Here is a 23,150-nt window from a genome sequence, read left to right as displayed (position 1 = left end):
TATTAAATTAATTCATCATTAGCAATAGCTGTTAATAAAAAGCTGGGTAATATAATAAGTGATATAAAAACAGCCTCTCACTCATAATAGGTTGCATTGAAAGTGAAGCGTAGTTAACATGAAAAACTTTAAAAGTGGTTTATCTTCGAATCATTAGACAATTTTACGAAAAACCTTAATTTCGAAAAGAAAAGCCGAAATGTGGCAACTCTCATTTAGAGGTTTCACCAGGGCTCAACTGAAAGAGTATGCGGTAGAGACATGAGTAATAAAAAAAGGCAAACGAACCTACACCACCAAAGGCATAAGGACAACAAATTGCTTTATACTATAATGGCAACCATGGTAACCTTAAAAAAAAACTTCAACCAACAACAGTTACAGCTATGACATACACTTTAATTTGTTCATATTCAGGACTAAAACACACAGCACTCGGTCCCTCTACTTCTTACGCTCTGTCTCTCATAAAACGTGATACATTTTAAGAGAACAGAAAGGAGGGAAAACGTAGGAGTCTCAAGTGAAAATTACCCAGAGATAATGTATACGAGAGATAGACAGAGAGGGAGTAACAGCAGTTGTGATGAACAAATAACAATTTTACCATAAACGAATTATTGAGTTTTGCTGTTTAGACCAACGCTAAAGGGATAATTTAAACAAGCAAGTGCCAGCAACAGCACCAACAGCTAGCTACTCTTATTTTTTCAATTTGAAACACACAAAAAACTGGCTACGTTAAATTCAATTTAAATCATTTTCATAAACAGAATCTTGTTATTCGGGTAAATTATCATCAAAGCCATGATTATCATGTTCATCGATGGCAATACCGGGGTTGGTTGCTTGGAATAGGTAAGGATATATTCATTTTTTTTTTTTGCCACAAATTAGGGCCAATGACTTGATATTGAGACTGAGAGATAAAAACAACAAACCTAACTCACAACAAAGTGAATGATTGTAAATCTCTTTGAGGCACAAGAAGTTTGAAAATCCTTCAAATTTAATTACTTACCATAGTAACAACGATGACGATAAAGAGAACGAGGCGCATATGACGGCAAATGTGGCGACAACTCTGACATAGCACTTTTTTTATTACCCAATAACAAAAACAGAAACTTACATTTATGAATACATTTTGTAAATGTTTTTGGGCAAAATGATGAGTTAAAGTAGCACATTATTATTGAATTATATCATAGGGGAAGAGCGTGAGAAAATGGTACGGAACGATTGAAAGGCGATATAAACGAAAACTTTGTCAGTCAATATATAATTCCCAAATTTTCTTACTGCATAAAAGCTATACTTTTTAAGGTATCATTTCTTAAAAATCTTATAACGTCAATTTGCGATTTATTAAATCAATAGGTTTTTAAACACATAGTATTGGAAAAACTATATATATTTCAGAATTTATTGAGGGTGAAAATGTTTTAAAATAATAAATAAGGAAAATTCGAAAAAATGTTAGAGCAACTGTATAAACACTTCCTTTGGGGATATACGAAAAAAATAAAATACGAATTTTTGTTACAGTAGAAAATACATTTTAAGAACATTTTAGGAACACGTACTTAAAACAAAATAAAAAGGTACAAAAGCTTTTAGTCTTATAACTCCTACACTTCAAAAATCCACTTTAACTAGATTTCAACTGTCATTTTCCTTATAAAAAAAGATTTAACTGCCAATTTTAGTAGATTTCGAGTCTCATATGAATGGGCTATTAATAAAGTACCTTTTTTCGTATAAAGGTTCTAGTATAACACAATATAAATGTTATACCGCACGAATAGATCATTAGTTGAGTTCAGGCAATTGTCTTTTGGTAAAAAGCACTTAGTGTCGGTTTTAATTAAATGAATAAAACTTTTAGTCATAATTAAAGTACCTACATAGACTCGTATAAGGGCTCCAATATAATACATTATAACTGTTATATTGCGTAAATAGTATAGATTTGGTGGTAAAGACACACCAAGGGTCAGTTTCCCGATCAATTTCTATTATTTATCGTGTCCACGACACAGAGGATCGCTTACAAAAAATTTTGAGAAACTTGAGCATGGGTACAAGTCCTGTGATAAATGCGGCGGTGGCAATTTCCACTAATTTCCCGTGGGGATGATTCCAGGCCTATTTCAATGATAAGGAAACCGAGAAATGTAAACAACAACGATCGCATATAACAATTTGATATTCGTAATAAAACAATCGGCTTGTGTCATCAAAATCTCCAGATTTATTTAAAATTAAAAATAATATAATATAATAAAGCAGTAAATTTTGATTTTTTTCTTCAAAAATAAAAATGGAACTCATGAAGAATTGAAAATTATATATTGAATATCTTCCATATACAATGCAATAGGATTTTCTTTATTCTAATAATTTATCTAAAGCTGTGAAAAAGCTCCATCAGAAAATTCAAAACCAAAGCTTTCCCGTTCTCAAGCCATTGAGGTTTTAAACAAAATGTTCATACACAAGTGGCATGACCTTTCTGTAATAGTTAAACAACAAAAGGAGAACAAATTGTATACGAAATATCTTCATACCCAAAACAATATGGGCACCCAGAATAATAGTACCAACAATATGAAACAAAAATTGTTATTTATTTTGTAGGGGAAACCGCTTTTTAGAGATTCTGACAATTCAAAAGGCAAATGGTGTATTCATTTGAATTAAAATACAAAAGAGATTATCCCTAGATATACATAAAGGATTAAAGAAATCCAAAATAAAACATTTTTAATTTTTATTCAAATCTAACCCATATTTCCATAGATCATTGTCAACAAAAGTTAGTACTTTTTTTTGTAACAATCAATTGTTAATACACCCAATAATACCTGTTAATCCTTTTAGCATTTTACTATAAAATGTATACGAATTTGTGGGGCCTTTGTAAGCCTATGGTGGTGGTATATTGTGGCCGTTTCATTTTACTTTTGGGTCTAAAAAATATCGTTACTTTAGCAATTACCTCGTTTTATGTCATACCATTGTCTCATTGGCTTTCTCATTCAAGAGAAGTGACATAATTTCAGTTTCTTTTTTCCTCTTTTAGTTTTATTACTCAAAGTTTGTGTTTTTTTTCGCTTTGGTCGTTTTGCTATCATTTTACCGATTTTGCAATAAGGATTGTTAATGCTTTGGTTATTGTTGTTGGCCATCGACAACCAACAACAAATGACTGTGTTTATGACATAAAAAAGAGAAAATCAATATTAAGAGCGAGAGAGCAAAAGCGAGAGGGGCGAAAAAAAACTGAGAGAATGAAAGAGTAAAAAAATAAGCAATTTGTTGGTTTTGAAAATTTCCTCTTTTTTGGGTCCCATTCTTTGACACCTTGTGTAAAGGTTAACAATTGTAGGGCTATCGATCCCAAAAAGCCAACTGATGGTTGGTTCATCTATACGGTAGGGTGTTGAGATACACAGAACAAAAATACAAATAGGGTATAATACCATTTTTATTCGCATTAAAACTACCTGAAAGCCCAAAAAGAACAGAAGAATATAAAAATAAAATAATTTAATTGGAATATTTATTCCAAACTGTTATACACCATATTTTATACTAGTTAAAGTAACATAAATATAATTTTTATAGTTAGAATTTAGCTTCCCATAAAACATAAAATATTATAACATTTCCCAACTATAATACTGTTATATTATTAATCAATATAACGGTAGAGAAAAAGAGCAATATACCACAGAGGCGACAAATCTGAGAGAATGAAAGTAAAACAGAAATATAAGCAATTTGTTGGCTTGGAAAATTTCCTCTGTCCCATTCTTTGACACGTCGTGTAAACTTTTTAACTTTTGCATTTATGGTACTATCGCTCCCATAAAAGACAAATGATGGGTGTTTCATCTATTGGTTGATTAAATATCTATTTCAAATTCAGCTAGAGAAAATTATATATTTTATAGTATATTTGTATAAACTACAATACTACAATATTTCCAAACTGTTATACTTATCACAATGGACTGAATAGTCTAAGTGAGCCTGAAATTTAATGGGGCTGCCACTTTAACCTAAACTGTTATACCGCAAGTGTTATACTAGTAAAACAAATATATTTTTTATTTTAAAGCTCATTAGAATTTAGTTTTTCATAAAAACTATACAATATTATAACATTTCTCAACTGTTATACTGTTATAATATAAATGTTTTATTTATTAAAAATTCAGAATTCCTGCATCATACTGTCTAAAATACACAGAAAGAAATGTCAAGTCAACTTCAATTATAAAATGATAGGGTATAAATGGGAGCCACCGTGGTGCATTGGTTAGCATGCCCGACTTGCATACAAGGGGTCGGGGGGTTCAACCCCAGTTTCGAACGAACACCTCTCAGTAATGTTGGTGACATTTCTGAGTGTTTCAAAGCTTCTATAAGTTGTTTCACCACAATGTGGAACGCCATTCGGACTCGGCTCTAAAAAGAAGGTCCCTTGGCATTGAGCTAAACATAGAATCGGGCAGCCCTCTATGATTATAGAGAAGTTCACCACTGTGATATCACGGACTGAATAGTCTAAGTGAGCCTGAAATATCGTGCTAACCTAACCTTGGGTACAAATACCAAATTATCAAAGCAATCAAAACTGTATATTAAATGAGAGTATTGTAAATCCAATTAAATTAAACACAAACTTATGAATATTTCAATCTATAAAGCTAATATTACAAAATCTCCTCTAAGTCTGCCAAATATGTTCCTACTTCCACTAAATAAAAATTAGTGCATATCTTAATGCGTAGACACAATATTGTAATAATTTGGAAAAATTATACGATAACTGATATACTAGTAATATATCGAACAAAGATAAACATACAGCCTATGTGTTTTCAAATATAACAGTTTCACTATGTGGTAACTTCAATGACTTCTATACTGCATTAAATCATAACATGAAAAAGTATAAGCAATACTCTTCAAGTAAAAAGTACAGCATTAAACTGTTATAATCCTAGTATTATTGTTATCCTGAAGCTATAAATTTCCTACGGTGAATTGTGTTTTGTTCAAATATGACAGCTTCAATAGGTGGTAACTTCAAAGCCTTTTAAACAAAATTAAATTGTAACATCAAGGAGTATAGGCAATACTTTTCAATGTAAAAAAAGTACACCCTTAAACTGTTATAATCCTCGTGTGATTATTATTCAGGAGCCATGAATTTTCTACGGAGAGTTTTTTATTATTCCGAATTGACCAATTCTATACAGATATTCGGAATAGAACACAATTTTCTTTTATTTTTAAGGTGTAAATAAATAATTTCTCATTTTTAATATTATTTTTTGCCCAAATAATAAAAGCTTTATATTTTTATATACATTTTTTTTCGATGTAGGCCATCTGCTAATGACACCTCATGTCCATTATTGGTATTTTTTGGCATTTTTTTTCTTTGTTTGCCTGTCTACAACATGCTTGTCCATGATGAGTACAAAATGAAAAATGTTAATGACCACTTAAAATAAATCGAGTGAATTCACAAGTGGGGCTTATTGGGAGAGAGATAAAAAAACCATGTTAAGCAAATTGAAGACCATAAATGCGCTTATTCTCGTTGTTTTTTATCGGTTGTAGGCAGCTCTTCCTATGAACTTGATAGGTTAAGTTCTTACTTTCATTCTTTTTTTTAACAAAATTAAACAATAGCATATAGAAATTGTTGATTAAGAGTCTCCACCTACAATAAAATGTTCACCAATGACCCATTGGTAAACAGAATTTCACATATGCAAATGATTTCTTTTTTACTCTTTTTCTATTGTCTTCTAGCAATCTCTTGATAATGAGTACAACACGACCTTGTTTTTAGTCTGGTATGCCTTTTTATGCAGTAAAGCAAATTCTTTAGAGTATCTAACGTTGTCTCCTCCTGCACATAGTACTGCTAATTCTGGTGTTACATTTAATTAACATTAGAGTGTGAGAAATAAGAAAAAAACGAACTTTATTGCGTACCATTCCAGTCGTTAAGTTCTATGAGTGTATACATACGTATACACACATATACTGAAATAGCTATATACGTATAAAAGTTTTAAAATTCATTTTACCTGAATTACTGAAAGTTTTTTTTTACAACAAATGTGACGAAATTTACTGCACCAAGAAAATGTGGCGGGGTTGAAGATTAATTAGGATGATAGCAACTGGGGAAAACTGTCACAGATACAAATGGAAACATTTTTGAAATATATGATAAATGCGGGCAAAAAATGTATTATAAATTGCCTATGTATATATAAATGGAATGGAAAATAATTTGAAAGACCTACACAGTTGAAAGAAAGTGACTAAGTTGCATTCCTTTGATTATTGTCTTACATTTTTAAAGGAATAAAATTTTTTGAGTGAATATTCTAAGAGAAGAAAATGTAGGGCCTATATACAGCAAGAAAGAAGAAAAACGATATTATCTATAATTAAAGAATAAGAAAATCATATATGGACGGATGAACAATATGAATTTTCGAATGAATCTATTATAATGTAATTTTTAGCTAGTATAACAGTTACAATATAATAGTTTACAACTGTTATAAATCAATGTTTCTTTGCAAAAGAGTCGCAATTTTTTCGAATTCATATAATTTTGTCCATTTTGAAATGGGGCATTATTACCACTATCTGCATGAAAATATTGGGAATGGAAGTAACAGACATTTGAAAGTTCCACCCAGTTGAAAGGAAGTGACTAAATTTCACTCCTATGAAGATTGTCTTACATTTTTAAAGGAATAAAATTTTTGAGTGAATATTCTAAGAGAAGAATATGTAAGTTCATTAAGCAGCAAGACAGAAGAAAAACGAATATCTTAAATTAAATAATAAAAAAATCATATATGGAGGGACTAACAATATGAATTCTCCAATGAATCTATTAAAATATAATTTTTAGCTTGTATAACAGTTACAATATAACAGTTTAAAACTGTTATAAATCAATGTTTCTTGTACTGCAACCGTATTTTTTTGGAATTAGTATACTTTTGCCCATTCTTTGTTATTTTTAATATGCAGTGCTCGTGAAATTGGACATTATTACCATCTATCTAGTCATGTCTGCTATTCATATACACACCAGAAACGTCGCAATTTTTACGCGATCATGATAAAATCTTGTTAAGAGACCATATTTTTTAAGACGTTTTTCCTCACATTTTAATTAAGATTATGAAATTGTTCTATTCTGAAGTCAGTCTTACATTTTTAATCGATTATTTATTCAGTAAATTTTATCGAGTCTCATTTTATCCCTACCGGAAAATGGTGCAAATTGCCACTAACGGACCTTACAAAGGGTTGGTATTAGTGCTCTAGTTTTGCCGTAAATTTTTAAATTTTCATATAATTTATTGATTTCTATAATCTCTTGATATTAAAATCTGTTGTTCAACATATTCCATTAGCTTTTTCTTTCTGATCCGATTCTTATGCTCAAAATGTATCAGGTTCTTAAGAGTTTATCCAAAGGGACCTGTCTACTAAGTTGTCCCAGCATGTGTCCTTTGGAATGAGTCCAAGTCGTGTCAATGACAAACCCATGTTAGAGTGAGCAGTCGCTTACATACTTGTTGGCCAGAACTGGGATCATACGCACCAGTGACTAGCCCTACACCCGTCCTGGGTCGATCTATTTTGCGTAGACATATTTCGTCAGTGGATTATATATTTATGGTATAACAGTCTGAAACTATTATAATTAAATCTTTTAAGTATCTTCCTAAAGAGGCCTGAGTTATAAATCGCTTGCCAGAGTTTTTAGGAGAGTTTTTAGCATATCAATGCATGCTAATGTAAAAATTTGTATAATATATCAACATAAGAAATTTAATATAACAGTTTGAAATTGTTATAATTAAACATTTTCATAAAATTTTTACTAAATACTACATTGGACTAAGTTTTCAAATTAATTACAAAACGCTTAGCACTTCAGTTTCCAATTAAATTTATTCGATTGCCTTTTCTATCACAATTTTCTTTCGCATAACCAGCAAAGGATCTAAATGTAAATTCCAATATAGCCTAAAGAAAAACAAAAAACAACAACAACCTCATCCTATGTACAACACGTTTTAGCATAACAAATATGTATTGTAAACATGGCCTAGAAGATGCATTTAATTGAAAACAAACTGTGAAGTGATATATTCCCAAAAGCATATCACACATTATAATTTCAAAGAGACAAGGCCAGAAATCACCTTTAAAATATTATGGAAAAAATGCGTTGTTTTTTTTTTTTGTATCATTTTGTTTCTATATTGTAATTGTTGTTGCTCTTTTCTATTTTTTTTTACATTTCAAATCCGTCTCAACAGTGTGTTCATTATCATTTGACTTTTTGTATGAGAGCGTGTCCCATTTTAGAGATTTATTTGAAAAGTGGAATGCATATGTACAACATTCTAGAGAAGGGCATACAACATCCTACTACAATACGACAGGGAAAAAATGACAAGGTATAAATTTCGAAAACAGTAAATACAAAAACAACCCCCCCCCCCCCCCCCCACAGGTTGGAGGACAAAGGTTGCTTGAGGTGAGATTATTTACAATAGACAAGTCATTTTTCAGATGATTTATTGAATATGAAAAAATATTTTTGTATAATGAGGTCGCATAAGGTGTACGTGTACTGCTGTCTTTAAGAATGACATCGACTGTAAATGTAATTAGATTTTGGTAATTTACTTAAAAAAATACAATTTAGATTCGAAATATAAGTGAAAATATCAATTATAACAGTTTTGAGGAGGGGTAGTAAAGAGATTAATATATTATTTATTTTATACAATTATTCAGACTTTTTAATTTATTATAATATATTTATTTATCACTACAAACATTATGATAGTAATTTGGTTTTAATAAATTTTTAATTCTAAATTATTATGGAAATACCAATTATAACAGTTAAAAAGGGTTCAAATAGAGATTATCAAATTTAAGATACCTCAAATTTTACTATTATTTCTTACGTGCCACGGTATCAAGTCATAAACATTTTCTTTAAAAAAAAAAACGTGGATTTTAAATGAAATGAATATGGAAATACCAATTATAACAGTTAAAAGGGGTTTAAATAGAGATTATCAATTTTATGATTCTCAATAAAAGTGAGAACATAAGTTTTTGATTGCTGACATTTTGTGAAGTCATAAACATTTTCTTAAAAAATGCCTTATAGATTTTAATTGAAATTGCAAAACTAAGTTATAACAGTTTCATGAGTTTTATATAAAGGTGAAAAAAATTTATACATTAAGTTACAACATTTCCAAAGGCTTCATATAGATATCAATATATATCTATATATATATATATATTGCATATCAATAAATATCCATATATTTAAGTTTAAAAAATTCAATCCGTTTTAATTTAAAACAAAAATCACTATCACCGGATACGTCCCAATGTATCAAGTCATTCTATTCCTCTGTGGCTTATGTAGGGGTTTTGCAAAAAAATGAAATGAAACACCTTGACTTGTATTGAGGCTTCTATAATATATTCCAAATAAAATGGGGTAATTGCAATGTACTGGTTTTATTTTGTATATTCTTCTGAATATCAAATGTACTACACGTATCTATCTATATATGAGGGCATATTAAAGATACAGTATTGTGTAAAATATGAATAACATTTGAATCAAGTATCTATTTTAATTGGAAAAATATAATCATTTTTGGAGATAAATTATCATTTTTATAATTGGAAGAGTTTTTTTTTATAAATCAAAATGTATAAACCTTTAAAAAATCTATAAAATAATCTGAGAGAAAATTGAAGGATACCTTATCTAGGAGGTCATGAGAGTTCTTCAATACTTCAAGTATAATCATGGTTCTATGGTCTCCTTGCATACAAAGGATTATGGGATTATGAATGGAAATAATGGTTTTTTATAAATCCAGACCCCTTATAGATCGATAGTTTATGAAATCTAACGTATGATTTAGTTTTTGACGTCTAATCCAATATAAAGCATATATTTACCAATTATACAAAATTTCACCGCCATTATGGTTTGGTGTCGTCATGAAAATTTTCTTGTATGCAGCCTTTTGTGTATGTTTTCTTTTTTTAAATAAAGTTAAAAATATGCCCCTTAGATTTATAGCCACTGTTGCTTTCTATTTAATTTTTCCCCCATACGTATGTCTTAAAGGATGGAATGAACCCATATGAAATTAAGAATACCAAACAAAATCACTCACTCAATTACCTCGCTGCAGGTGATGGTGCTGGTACTGTTGTTGGCGCTGACAGTGAATGGAATCTTTTATATAAACTCTGGCTGTTTTTAATGGCCACAGCAGTGTGACGGGTCATTTTCTTATCGATTTGGGTCGTCGTACAATATTTTGGCCTATGCCACTCCAGAGCACAAACATTTATAAATCACATTCTAATATACAACAACAAATTGCTTTTTTTCTGATGAAAAACACAAAGAACATTTTGGCATATAAACGTTTTGCAATATTTATGGAGAAGCAACCCAGGAGGGAGTATACAAGAATGGCTATTTACCCCCAATAAAAAGGCAAAGATATACGAGGAGGATGAGTAGGATTTGTTCGTGACAGCATTTTATGGCAATTTCTTAATGGGCCAACCATTGAGAATAAAAAATGCAAATATTTGGCCAATAAATCTATAGCAATAAAATTGTTTCCTTTTTTTTGTATAAAATATTTAACTTTCAATTTTATGTAAGCTTTTAAGCTGTCTATATTGAAATATATTAAATATCCATTACCCCAATTGTTTTAATTATAAAAATTAAATTTTCTTTATTCAATATGGCAATATGGCAATATAGCATATTGGAATGTCTTTAAGGGTAATAAAAAAGTCGAAATTACTAAGCTTTCCAAGCAGGTTTAATATTGAACTCAGGGCCATAACATAGTCGAAATTACAAAACCTTCATACCTGTTTAAACTCGGGGCACCCTCAATGGTGAAGAGGTTTTTTTGTAAATTTTAATATTTTGATAAATATCAATATTGTAATATATACCATATAAAACAAATTGCTAGTTAAAAAATGGGTTATGATCAATTCATATCCCTCACTCTTTCTCACTCTTTCTCTCTCTGTGTCTCCTTGCATCTTAATGCAATTTTTTTATAGCAAATACAAACAAAGTAAGCCGCATCTGTTTATTGGCAATAATTGAAACAGCATTCACGCGCTGTTACTCTCTTTCTCTCACTCTCAGTTGGTTTATCTGTCCATTTCTCCATGTCTTTGTTGATTTTTACGTTTGTTTATTTTATTTTAATTTACTCACAAACTGCAGATGTTGCTGTTGTAGTTGTTGTTGTTTTTTTTTTTTTTTTTTGTTTTAATCATTGAATTATCATTTTGGTTGGTATGTGTGCTACGTGAAATATTGTAAATAATCCCCACACACCGGCTTTAACCAGTTCATTCATGTTTATTGTAATTTATTATAATTCAATTTGGATTTTCTTCTCTCTCTCCTCTTTGCGTTTAAATCATTTGCATTGTCGGTTTGTAATTTGTTTGTAAACAAAGGTTGAATGATAATTGCAAATATTTCAGCGCCAACAACCGGTGTTTTTTAAATGCAATGCGAATTGTATTTGTTGTTATTCTTTTTTTGTTTATTAATACAGTAACCCATTTATTTATATAGCTACAACGGAATAGAGAGTTAATTATTATTGCAAATAAAGAAGATCATGTTTCTCTTTTGTTCTGTACACAACTGATTATTTTTTGAAGAGAAACTTCAGAATTGTCTGTCTCAAGCCTGCAATAATATACTAAAAAAGGGAGTCGGGTTGTGTTTAATAACGTAAGGGACTTGTCTAACATTTTCAATGTAAAAGAGAGGTGAAAGTTCTCATTTCACTTTAGGAGCAGTGTTAACCACATACAGATAACAGTGTTTGCCAAAATATAGGTTATGTTAAGTAGGCTTTACTCAGAAATGTCACCAGCATACACCACCACAATAATATTTTAATGATGGACGTGAGAAATTAATATTAGCAGTGGTTTTCAAACTGTGTGGTTTATGGAGTAAAAACTGGTCTCTTGATTGCAATTGATTTTCAAAAGTGTTGTTAACGCAACATTATAGCTACAGAAAGATTGATTCCTGCTCGGTGTGTACACGCAAAAAAATAATTCTTTCCTCCTAAACGAAATTTTAGACAAACAAAGTTCGTTTCTCATTTGCTTTTCGTTGAAAGGAAATGTATTTGGAAGAAAAGTATATTGTTTTTGTGATAAACGTTTATTCTTTTCCAGGATGTAAAAACAATTTCATAAAGACTAACTCAAAAAAATTTTTTCTTGCTAATTGCATTTTCCCTCACATCTTTCTCACTTCCACGAAGTTTTTTAGTTCTTAGCACCTTTTTCTGTAACACAAACAATGTAGAAGAAATTATACGATTTTATAAAATTTTAAATTTTTTTACCTTTCGCCTGGACGGAGAATCGAACCACGGACCATGCAATTTGTAAGCCAACACTATCCACTGAGCCATGTAGCCGTTATTGTCATCAATAGACAATTACCCACATAACTAAGTTATATTTATATAGCATAGCTTGCGGCGCCCACGAGCCGATTAAACAAAGTTTATTTAACAGAAAAATACATTTAGTTGGGCACCGTGGAGCAGTGGTTGCTACGTCTGACTTGCATGCCAAGGGTCGTGGGTTCGATCCCTGCTTCGACCAAAGTTTTTTTTTTTTTACTTATATTCCAGATATGATCGGAAGATTCCGAAAAAATTTCCAACATTACATTCTACTATATTAAATTTTTACTATGAACTGTAAAATGTGTCTTATTAAAGACCTAAATTTAGAAAAGAACAGTGTTTGATATAAACGAAATGGACTGTGTTGTTGGTTCAAAAATAACTTTTTTTATTGAAAAAAAAAAAATAAAAATTTTGAAACAAACGAATTTTTTTGGTGATAAAAGTGTATACTTTTCGAAGCAATTCAAAAAACTCTAACAAAAGAAAAACGTTTTCAGTACACGTTTTCCCAACGGTTTTTTTCTTTGCGTGTAACAATAACTATGATTTTTAAACTACATCCTCAATACAGAGCAGCGGATAGACATTGGAGATTCTATAATCCGAATAAAACAAAACAAACTTCATGACATCGACCACTTAAGTAAAGCAAAGGTATAGCTTTATGGATTCATTCCCAGAGACCAGGGAATAATTTTAAGTAATTATTTCATATATTAATAATAACAATTGCAACTCCCCTTTAATTCAATAATATCCAATGGTTTGAGAAACTCATTTTCTGGCATAACCAAATATTTTTTTTTTGCCATATGATGGACCCATAAAAAAAAAACATTTATACATTGGATTGTTTAATGTTGGTTCTTTGTTCAAAAATTTTTAAAACAAACAAATGCTTCAGTTTTATCCCAAATTGCGCATTCGAAATTTTGCACAGAGTTAAAGCGAATGGAGGTTAATGTACACATATCAATTAATCATATTTCCAGTCTTTGTGTTTATAACACGAAAGAATTATGATTGCATAGAGAGAAAAAAGTCCGATGCTAAAATTAAATTAGGTTTATCGCAAAAAAATTATATATTTTGTTTTAGTTTATTTTTTTAAATTTTTAACAGTCCATACACATTAGCCTCGAAATCTACTTAAAGAGGATTTGAAATCCCTTTTTTTTAAACCAAATGACAGTTAAAAACTAGTTAAATGGGATTTTAGAAATGTAATGAGAATGAGGTATAAGAAATTTTCCCCTGCCCTATGAAATTTTCTTTATTCCAAGTATACCAAAAAAAAAAAAAAACTTTTATGAACTAATCGTCTGTATAAATGTCAGTTTTTCCCATTCAGTTTACTCTTTTTTTCGGTGTATGTTGCACATGAACTTAATTTAATATCAATAAAATCGTAAAGTATTTTTCTTTGCATGGAGTCTTAGAAAATCCTGTAAAAATGATCTAAAAATGTGCATGTAAACAATAGAAATTATAACGAATTAATTATTATTAAGCAAGCAAATATTTACAAAAAAAAAAAAAAACAACAATAAAAACTGTTTATCTAAAATATTTTAAACAAGCGTGTACTTACTATAAATGCCGGTGGTTTCAAACAATAATAATGGCGCTTTTATGAGTAACCAAAAAACCGCTATTAAAATTTCTGTGAGAGAAACTATGGATGTGATTGGAGCCTCTTTGTGAGTTTCCTTATTGAGTGTGTTCATGTGAGAGTGTATGATTTAGTGGGTGAGTATGTGTTCGTTCTACTCCAAACAGCTACGAACATTCTCAATGAGACAGTTATCAAAGAGGGCAAAAAACAACGAATAAGCAAACAAAGAAAAAAATGACTTACCTTGAACCAATTATGACAGGTTGGCGACCACTGCCATTGAGCAAATCTGTATCAGAATCATGACCATTATTAGCTCCCACCACTTGACCTATAGCCCTCTTCACGGATTCGAATACCGAAACCGGACCGGTAGGCTCTGTGGTCGACTGGTAAATCGATTGGCCATTATTGTTGGCACCTGTTCCCTCAAGGGAAACATAACCGCCTTCCGCTTGTGGCATTCTTTTTTTTTAATTGCCTTTGACTTGGATCCTCTTTGGATATTATTCCTTTTCTTCTTGGAGCTTTTGTTTTTTGGGAATTTTCCTATTGAACTTCCTTATTTTAGGGAAGAAGAGCAGGAACTATACACTGATGAGGAGTTGAAATACTACTAAAATGCTTAGCCTGTATTTTTTGGACAAAATGGGTTGTATGGTTCGATGGTTCAGTCACAGTTAAGTTGCCCATAGCATTGGCAAGATAGGAGAGCGGCGAAGAGAGCAGAAGGCGGTGGGTCATACCGAGGGTTTTTGTTTTTTTTTTAGGTTAGTGGTAGCAGTTTCGGTAGCGTTGGCGTTGAGGGGTAGTAATTGTGGTGGTGTGGTATTGGTTACAATGGTGGTAGCGGAGGTTTCATTTAGATCGTTCCATTTGATTATTTATAATAGTAGTATATTACAATACAACAACAGCAACAACAACGATAATAGTTTTATATTTGTTTTTATTTAATGTTTTGTGATTTTTTTGTTGTTTAGTGTTGAATTCGGATTTTTGTTTTTATGTTTACAGCAGGCATTACAACAAAACAAGTGTTAGTGAGGTTTTGTTTTGTTGTTGTTGGTAGTGGCAGTTGTTATTGTTTTTAAGAAGATTGGTTTGGTTGGTTCATTCGGTTTGATAATTCGTTCGATTAGTTGTAAGATATGTTGGTTTGGATTGTGCAGATTTTGTATTTTTTTTGAGTGGGATTATTGGATACATACGTACATACATACACATACACAATAAATAATTATACATTTAGATATATAAATAAATAAATACATACATACATCGATTGAATACAATATAAAAATTTATAAATGGTTAAATTAATAACAAATAAAAATTTATAAATGGTTAAATTAAAATCATTTTTTATTGTACAAAATTATAATAAAGTTTATTAAATTGTTTATATGGTGTTTGTATGCATATGTGTGTATGTGTTGTTGATTTTTTTTTTTGTACAAAATGCAAAATACAATCGTTGTTGGTTTTTTTTTGTTTTTTGTTCGGTTATTTTTGCAGCGCATTCAAATTACACATTAACAATATATGTTTGTTTTTTGTGATTGTATAAAAAGAAAAATAAATAACAAAAAATTAATAAATAAATCAATACACAAAAAAAATATATAAAATTAATTAAACAAATTTTACCCAAATACACAATACACAAAAAGAAATTATTCATTGTATTGATGGTGATGGTGATGATGATGGCGGTGCTGATAATGATAACGACGATGGTTAGTGGCGGTGACGTGTTTTATTGTACGATTAGATTAACAATATACGAATAGGAGGAGGAGTGGGAGTAGGTGGAGAGGATTAAAGATTATGTAGGGTAGGTACAACTGATATTGGTGTTGAACGTCACAAAAAATGTCATCGTCGTCGTCTTCGTCGACAACAATGAAAATCACTTTTACTCACTCTCAGGTCTTCTTCTTTTATCTTATCTTTGGAAATAATCAACAAATGTCTTTGTGTGCCATAACATGGTTAGGTTAGGTTTATTCATTCCCTGTAATCAATGAAGTAGCTCATCGATATAAATGTTATCTCTATTACGAAAAGATACTTGCAAGTAACTTCAATGACACATTCCCATCAAACTCAAATATTTATTTGACCACTTGGAGGAAACAATGGCCTATTAAAGTAAGTATTTTCTTATAGCCTCAACAATAGACAATTTTGTCGATAAAGATAGATATTTTCTTCATCGAGATTAAATCACCGGCTAGTCTATCCCTGAAAAATTGCAAAAAGCGCCAGTTTATTATAGAGGATTCAAAGTTTAGCATATTGGGATCATATTTAGATGTAGCCTCGATATCACCCGATCTCTTCAACGTCTTCTCGGAGCAATCGTCAACCGTTTTCCTCCATATTTTGCAAGTGAGGAAGTTTTACAATTTAAAATCGATCAAATTTTGAAAATATGTGAAAAACCAAAAATTTGCGAGCGCCGAAATTGACGTTTGAAAATTTTAAATTTGATATTTTCAAATTTTGAAAAGCTATTGTCTTCTGAGCAGATTTTTAAACCTTCTACCATAGGATGGCGGTATATTCACATCATCATCCTACACATCGATATTGGTCTGAAACCGCATATATATTCTGATTCGTGGTGAAATATTGCGTCGCAATGTCGGTCCGTCCGTTGAAATCACGCCAACTTCCGAACGAAACAACATACTGCGGGCTTGACACAAATAGTTTTTATTGATGTAGTTCATATCTGACCACTTTTATGTATAGCCCCCATATAAACCTACACCCTGGCAGCCACCGTGGTGCAATGGTTAGCATGCCCGCCTTGCAGACACAGGGTCGTGGGTTCAGTTTCGACCAAACATCAAAAAGTTTTTCAGCGGTGGATTATCGCATCTCAGTATGCTGGCGACATTTCTGAGCGTTTCAAAGCTTCTATAAGTGGTTTCACTGCAATGTGAAACGCCGCTCGGACTCGGCTAAAAAAAGTGGGCGCCTTGTCATTGAGCTTAAGAGTGATAAGAGAGAAGTTCACAACTGTGCTATCACAATGGACTGAATAGTCTATGGGAGTCTGAAATATCGGGCTGCCACTATACCTAACCTAACCTAACCCCAGATTGCTCCTCCAATAGGCTTGCGGAGAAAATTTCATTCAATCCGGCTGAAATGTTGGTACTACAGGGTGATACGGTCAAAATTTGGTCAATATAAACTTGACGTATTTCTTTCAATTTTGCATTTAAAAAACCTGAACATCCCTCATTTTGAAGGTGTGTGTGTAGAATGTTGCTCCTATTTTGATTTTGGAATTCACTCTTCAGTTGTCAAAATGCCGTCCAAGCAAGAAGAGCAGCGTATCAAAATTTTGCTCGCGCATCGCGAAAATCCGGGCTACTCGCACGCAAAGCTGGCAAAATCGCTAAAAGTTGCCAAATCAACCGTTACAAATGTAATTAAAGTGTTTGAGAACGTTTGTCGACAGCCAGGAAGTCTGGATCGGGGGGAAATCGAAAACCGGAAGCCGCTGAGACGACAAAGAGAGTTGCCGGCAGTTTCAAGCGAAACCCTAACCATAACGAAGCTGGGTGTATCGTCTACAACCGTGCATCGAGCCAAAAAACGAGCCGGACTATCGACTTATAAGAAGGTAGTGACTCCAAATCGCGATGATAAACAAAATACGACGGCCAAAGCGCGGTCCCGGAGGCTGTACACGACGATGCTGACGAAGTTTGACTGCGTGGTAATGGACGACGAAACCTACGTCAAAGCCGACTACAAGCAGCTTCCGGGACAGGAGGAAGGGGAAAGGTAGCAGATATTTTCAAGCACATAAAACTGTCAAAGTTCGCAAAGAAATATCTGGTTTGGCAAGCCATTTGTACCTGTGGCTTGAAAAGCAGCATTTTCATAGCTTCCGGAACTGTCAACCAAGAAATTTACGTGAAAGAGTGTTTGAATAAAAGTCTGCTGCCTTTCCTGAAGAAACACGGTTGTTTCGTACAGTTTTGGCCGGATTTGGCATCTTGCCATTACGGTAAAAAGGCCATGGAGTGGTACGCCGCCAACAACGTGCAGGTGGTTCCCAAAGACAAGAACCCTCCCAACACGCCAGAGCTCCGCCTAATTGAGAAATACTGGGCTATTGTCAAGCGGAACCTAAAGAAGACCAAAAAAACTGCTAAGGACGAGCAGCAGTTCAAGGCAAACTGGCTTTCTGCGGCGAAGAAGGTGGACAAGGTGGCTGTACAAAATCTGATGGCAGGTGTTAAGCGTGAGGCCCGGCAATTCGGATTTGGAAAAGCGAAAGCCTAACTGAATATTTTTCCTGAATTTTATACTAATTGAACTTGAAAAAGAAATTTAATTTGATTTTTTAAATAAACGATTTCATCGATTTACTCGGCCAAATTTTGACCGTATCACCCTTTACTTCTACAACAGTGCATCAATGAACTTAATTCAATTATTTGAGGTCGTAGGTAGACCTCTGTCGTAGTTCACTCCAAGACGAATTTCGCGAAGGTCGCCCAAAATCAGTTGTCGTTTCGAAAACTATTGATGCTGTTTGCTAACTGATATTGAAAGATCATTATGTGACCTATCGTGAGATTGAGACAAACTAAGGCATTAGGGGGACCAGAATACATTCAATGACCGTCCATGTCTTTAGAAGAACTTTGTACGCAATCCATGGTGGACAGTACATAAGATTCGACCTGGCCGAACTAACACGGCCGTCTAAAAATCTTTCTTCTTTTGTATTCCTACCATAAACTTTCAAGTGTTATTCAAAGTCGGGAAAAGGTATAATTAATTGAAACAATTATAGACGAGAATTTAATACTGGATGGTATTAGGGAGACCGTAAACGACAAATCAATGCTTTCTAATATCAAATTTGTCTTCAAACAAAGACTCTCCACTACACATAGGGGAGTATGTTTCTGGATTACTCAACAGACGACTTGGGACTACCGCAATCATTTCTTTAAGGCATTGGATAGAAGTGTGTATAATATCAGTATGTATAGGATAATTTTTTGTGGAAATATCTCTAATAAGGATGTACCAAAGCTTGCGGTTGTTGATCTACTTGCGACACACTATATCAGAGAAATATTGGTCCTTCCTTTCCCCGCTTTCTGTATAAATCGAAACTATTTTTTGTTAACACAATCAAGCCTCCGATTTTTCAATACATCTCGTCCTTCTAACCACTCGTATGAAATTTACCTTAAATCCCTTAAAGCCAAAACAACTTCAATTACAAAAGTTAATTTCCTTTTACAAACACGCAAAAACGACTTAGTTTGCTATAGAATGAAGGCAATAACCACTATAGGGATATACATAAATTATACGTATTAACCGAAAGACCACCGCAGTAACTACAAACCGTCTCATGCTATCGATTTATGAGGACGTTTGCATTGATCCACCACACGTCGCCGTGGTGGCCAAAAGACCACAAACAAATGCCGACAAGAAAAGTACATCAAAGATAATTGAGAATGGCAAAAGTAGGTTAATGAAAACCTAAGGGTTTTCCTTTTACACCATACCGATGTCCGAATGCCAAAAACACGCTCATCGCTAGAATGCGAGAATCGCGGTATTGAAGGAGGAATTTTGATTGCCAACGGATTTTTATGCCCAATTGGGCCACCCAACTTTTCACTAAATATGTAGATTAAGGATTTTGTTTCGTTCGCCGACTAATGGGCCAGTCAGTCATTCAGTCACCCCGGGCAGTAAGTCAGCATGCAATTCGGCTGAAATTTGAAATAAAGTCCATCACCATCATGGCCAACATCAAGAGTAAGCCAAACATGCTTGACAACAAAAAATCCCGAATGAAATGAGTGAAACAGTGATAGTTTTAAAAATAATGCGAGAAACATAACTACCAACAAATGGCAATTATGTTGCTATTTATGAATAAAGTTTTTGTTAGACTAGGTCATCATGTTTTAGGGTCTTTACATAGATTTTGGAAGGATTTTTAGTTTGACCGAAATGAGGTTTTAGTTCGCTAAAAGGATTTAATCCTTTGAACACAAAACAAACAGCTATAAACGATAGTGGTTTAAGAGCGGAGAGCGAATAGTAAACTGGAATGCGAAATTTTATTCAATTTTATGTTTGGTTTCTTGGGCTTTTTTGGCCTACTTTTTAAACAATTAAAAAAAATATTTATAAAATTTATTCAAGTTAGTATTAATTTACAGATTATTATTAAAAAATAAAATTAAAATTTTCAAGGTCGATGAAGGAGAGTTACCCAGCAAAAGCTCACGGGAAACTTAGTTCAGAAATGGTGAACAAGGACATGCCTTATGGGGAAAGTACTTCTTTGCAGCATTACCAAGAGCTAAATTGTAAGCTTGTAAGCAAATATACCATGTAACTCATGAAAATCTGATGTATGGTAAACGAAACTGACGGGATCAATAAGAAAGTCGATGAGGTAGGCAATGACGTCGCAAGATGGACCACGAGAAGAAAGAAATTATCTGAGGCACAGCGACGAAAGTTGAAAAGGATGAAGTAGAATGAAAAGCAAGACGATCCGAAGAGAAACTTGGAACTCTTCCAAATTATATGGAAAAGAGGATAGGATCTCCGAAAGAGCAGACCATTGAATCGCTGGGAAAGAAACAAAAAAGCATCCCGCTTTTAAGTCTGTCCATTTATATGGGAAATAGGATATTATCTCTGAAAGAGCTGAACACTGAAATGCCGGAATAGAAATAAAAAATCACCCCGCTTTCAAGTCCATCGGAAAGATCAATCCACCCAGTCAACCGCGAAGATGGGAAAGTTAATTAAGATCAAACCATCTTTGCAAAAGAGGAAAGGGGATGTTGACAGGTTTTGTACATTGGCATCTTCCTATGTCAACATAGCCAAGAGACGCTACCGGTAGAAACAGTGTCTCTCTGACTAAATACCTAGAGATCAGAAAGCGGATATCAAGGATCTGGTCAGCAACAGACGGGCCAATAGTCCAGATAACAAGCTGTCACTTCAAAGGAGACTCATGTAAAGGCTTGTGTTGGGGGCTTGTGCGTAAACCCTGCGGCAAATAGTAGATGTAATACCCTCTCATAGGGGAGGAATTAAACTGAATCTGGTGAGGAAAAACGATATCCCAAAATGGATGAAGGTTTCGGTCTACGTAAAAGGGTGGGACAGAAAATTCCCGACAGAACGCATTCTGGAGGTATTGGGATTGGGCTCAACAGAACAGGTATTGGACTCAAAGAAATGGGCGGTCTTTCACAGAGAAGAGGATAAAGATGGAACACTTCTTCTGATGCGACTGTACCAGATCTAGCTCTCCACCCTGGCCAGAGGTGGAGTTTATTACGTCGCAAGTTTTCTTTTTCAGTGCATGCTTTATCATTTAATTCTGAATCACAGAATAGCCCACCAATTTAAAGCTTTAACATGTCAAAAATATAACAAATAAAAATTAACACTTTTTGTTTGTCGTCATCATATTAGCAAGAAATAAGGGGTTTGGAAGAAATCAAAAAAATAATCGGTGTGTGTGTGTGTGCGTGTGGATAAAAAAAGTTTACAAATTTACTTTATCTGCTTTGGAATCAGTTGCAGTACCTGTTACTATGACAACTAATGATGAATAAACACCCTCAGTCCATTATCATCAAACTATAAAAGAGAACCATTGGAACTAAAAGAACTCCAAGGCTATCACACATTACTCTCCAAAGTCGTGTCATAACTATATTTATAAGGTTAATTTCCAATTACATTGCCATAAGGCAACAAATACAAGGCAAGTATCCAATGAAGGATAACGAATAAAAAAACAAAAACAATATTTTATTGTTCAATGGAATGACAAAGTCAATTTGTCCTACACCTTTTGAGTGTAGGACTCCACGAAATAAGATGAGAATACCAGAAACAATTGCGTCATAGTTTTTCTATAGTTCTATAACCAGGTGACAAAGTGGCCTCCATTATTTGCTTTTTGAATGTAAAAATATTACAAAGTATTGGTATGAAAACCAACAACAAAAGTAATGATTAGACCCGATTTTTATTGGCTATTTAAGAGTGTGTGTGTGTGTGAAATTAGTCATGCAATTTAATACAAAATCCAATAATCTACATATAAATTATTTGTCTAATTATATTATTATTCAGATTAATGGCAAGAACACACACATATTGATACCTCCATATCTACACTAAAAAAAAAACTTACTTGGATCCAAAAAAACTACCCTTAAAAATCTTGGCATTGAATCCAAATTCGTCCATAATTTTTTTCTGGAAATTGTTTGTCCCAAAATTTAGATTAAAGAATCCTCTATATAATTTCAATATTTTTTCAGTGTAGCCATGTATAATAAGTTCAACATCAGAGGCGATTAAATATACGTATCGATTTCAAGCCACTGTATGACATTGCAATCTTTAAGTCGCTGTTACCGAATATGGGGAGCACAATTTATGAGTCATATAATCAAAATAAAAAAATATATATTATTTATTTTTTAATTCTTAAATTATCTTGCGTTTGCATTTTATACGCTTGACTGCAAATGAAATGAGAAATTCTATTAAGTAAAATATTATAAACCAACGAAATACGATTTGTAGGCCACTGTTTCTAATGGATTAAACAAAAGGCTACCCTTTGTCATTTTATATGGAAATTGGACAATTGTCTGCCATCTACTGTTGACGCCAACGAGTCGCCTGTGACAATCCAACAAAGTGTTAATATTTTCCTATTTTTTGTTTGATTTTGAAGCCTATCGAGGCATGCATTATAATCAAGCAACAAAAGCTAGAATAACTAACAAACTAATGCGGAATGGGGGGAGGAGAGGGGGCAAACGGAAGCAACTAACAAAGCTGGAACAATCAAAGTGAGAAAAGCAAAATATTAA

General features: G+C 32.7%; 1 protein-coding gene across 9 annotated transcripts in view; it reads right to left on the bottom strand.

The window, feature by feature from the left end:
* MESK2 (misexpression suppressor of KSR 2) overlaps positions 1-23,150 on the bottom strand; it is a 97,702-nt gene that overhangs the window by 40,741 nt on the left and 33,811 nt on the right. For 5 of the 9 annotated variants that reach the window (XM_075310144.1, XM_075310143.1, XM_075310152.1 and 2 more), the window contains exon 2: positions 14,467-14,853. The exons of 3 other annotated variants lie outside the window; for them this stretch is intronic. In XM_075310144.1, the coding sequence (XP_075166259.1) occupies positions 14,467-14,687 (221 nt within the window). In that variant the 5' untranslated portion in view covers positions 14,688-14,853. Of the gene's footprint in view, positions 1-14,466; positions 14,854-23,150 lie in introns of those variants that run through there. One more of the 9 variants, XM_075310154.1, reaches the window with a different exon arrangement.

Source organism: Haematobia irritans, chromosome 5 (assembly GCF_050003625.1).
Source record: "Haematobia irritans isolate KBUSLIRL chromosome 5, ASM5000362v1, whole genome shotgun sequence".
NCBI classification, from domain to species: Eukaryota; Metazoa; Arthropoda; class Insecta; order Diptera; family Muscidae; genus Haematobia; species Haematobia irritans.
The sequence above is the reverse complement of the archived record's forward strand: the minus strand, read 5'-3'. Positions and strand labels throughout refer to the sequence as shown.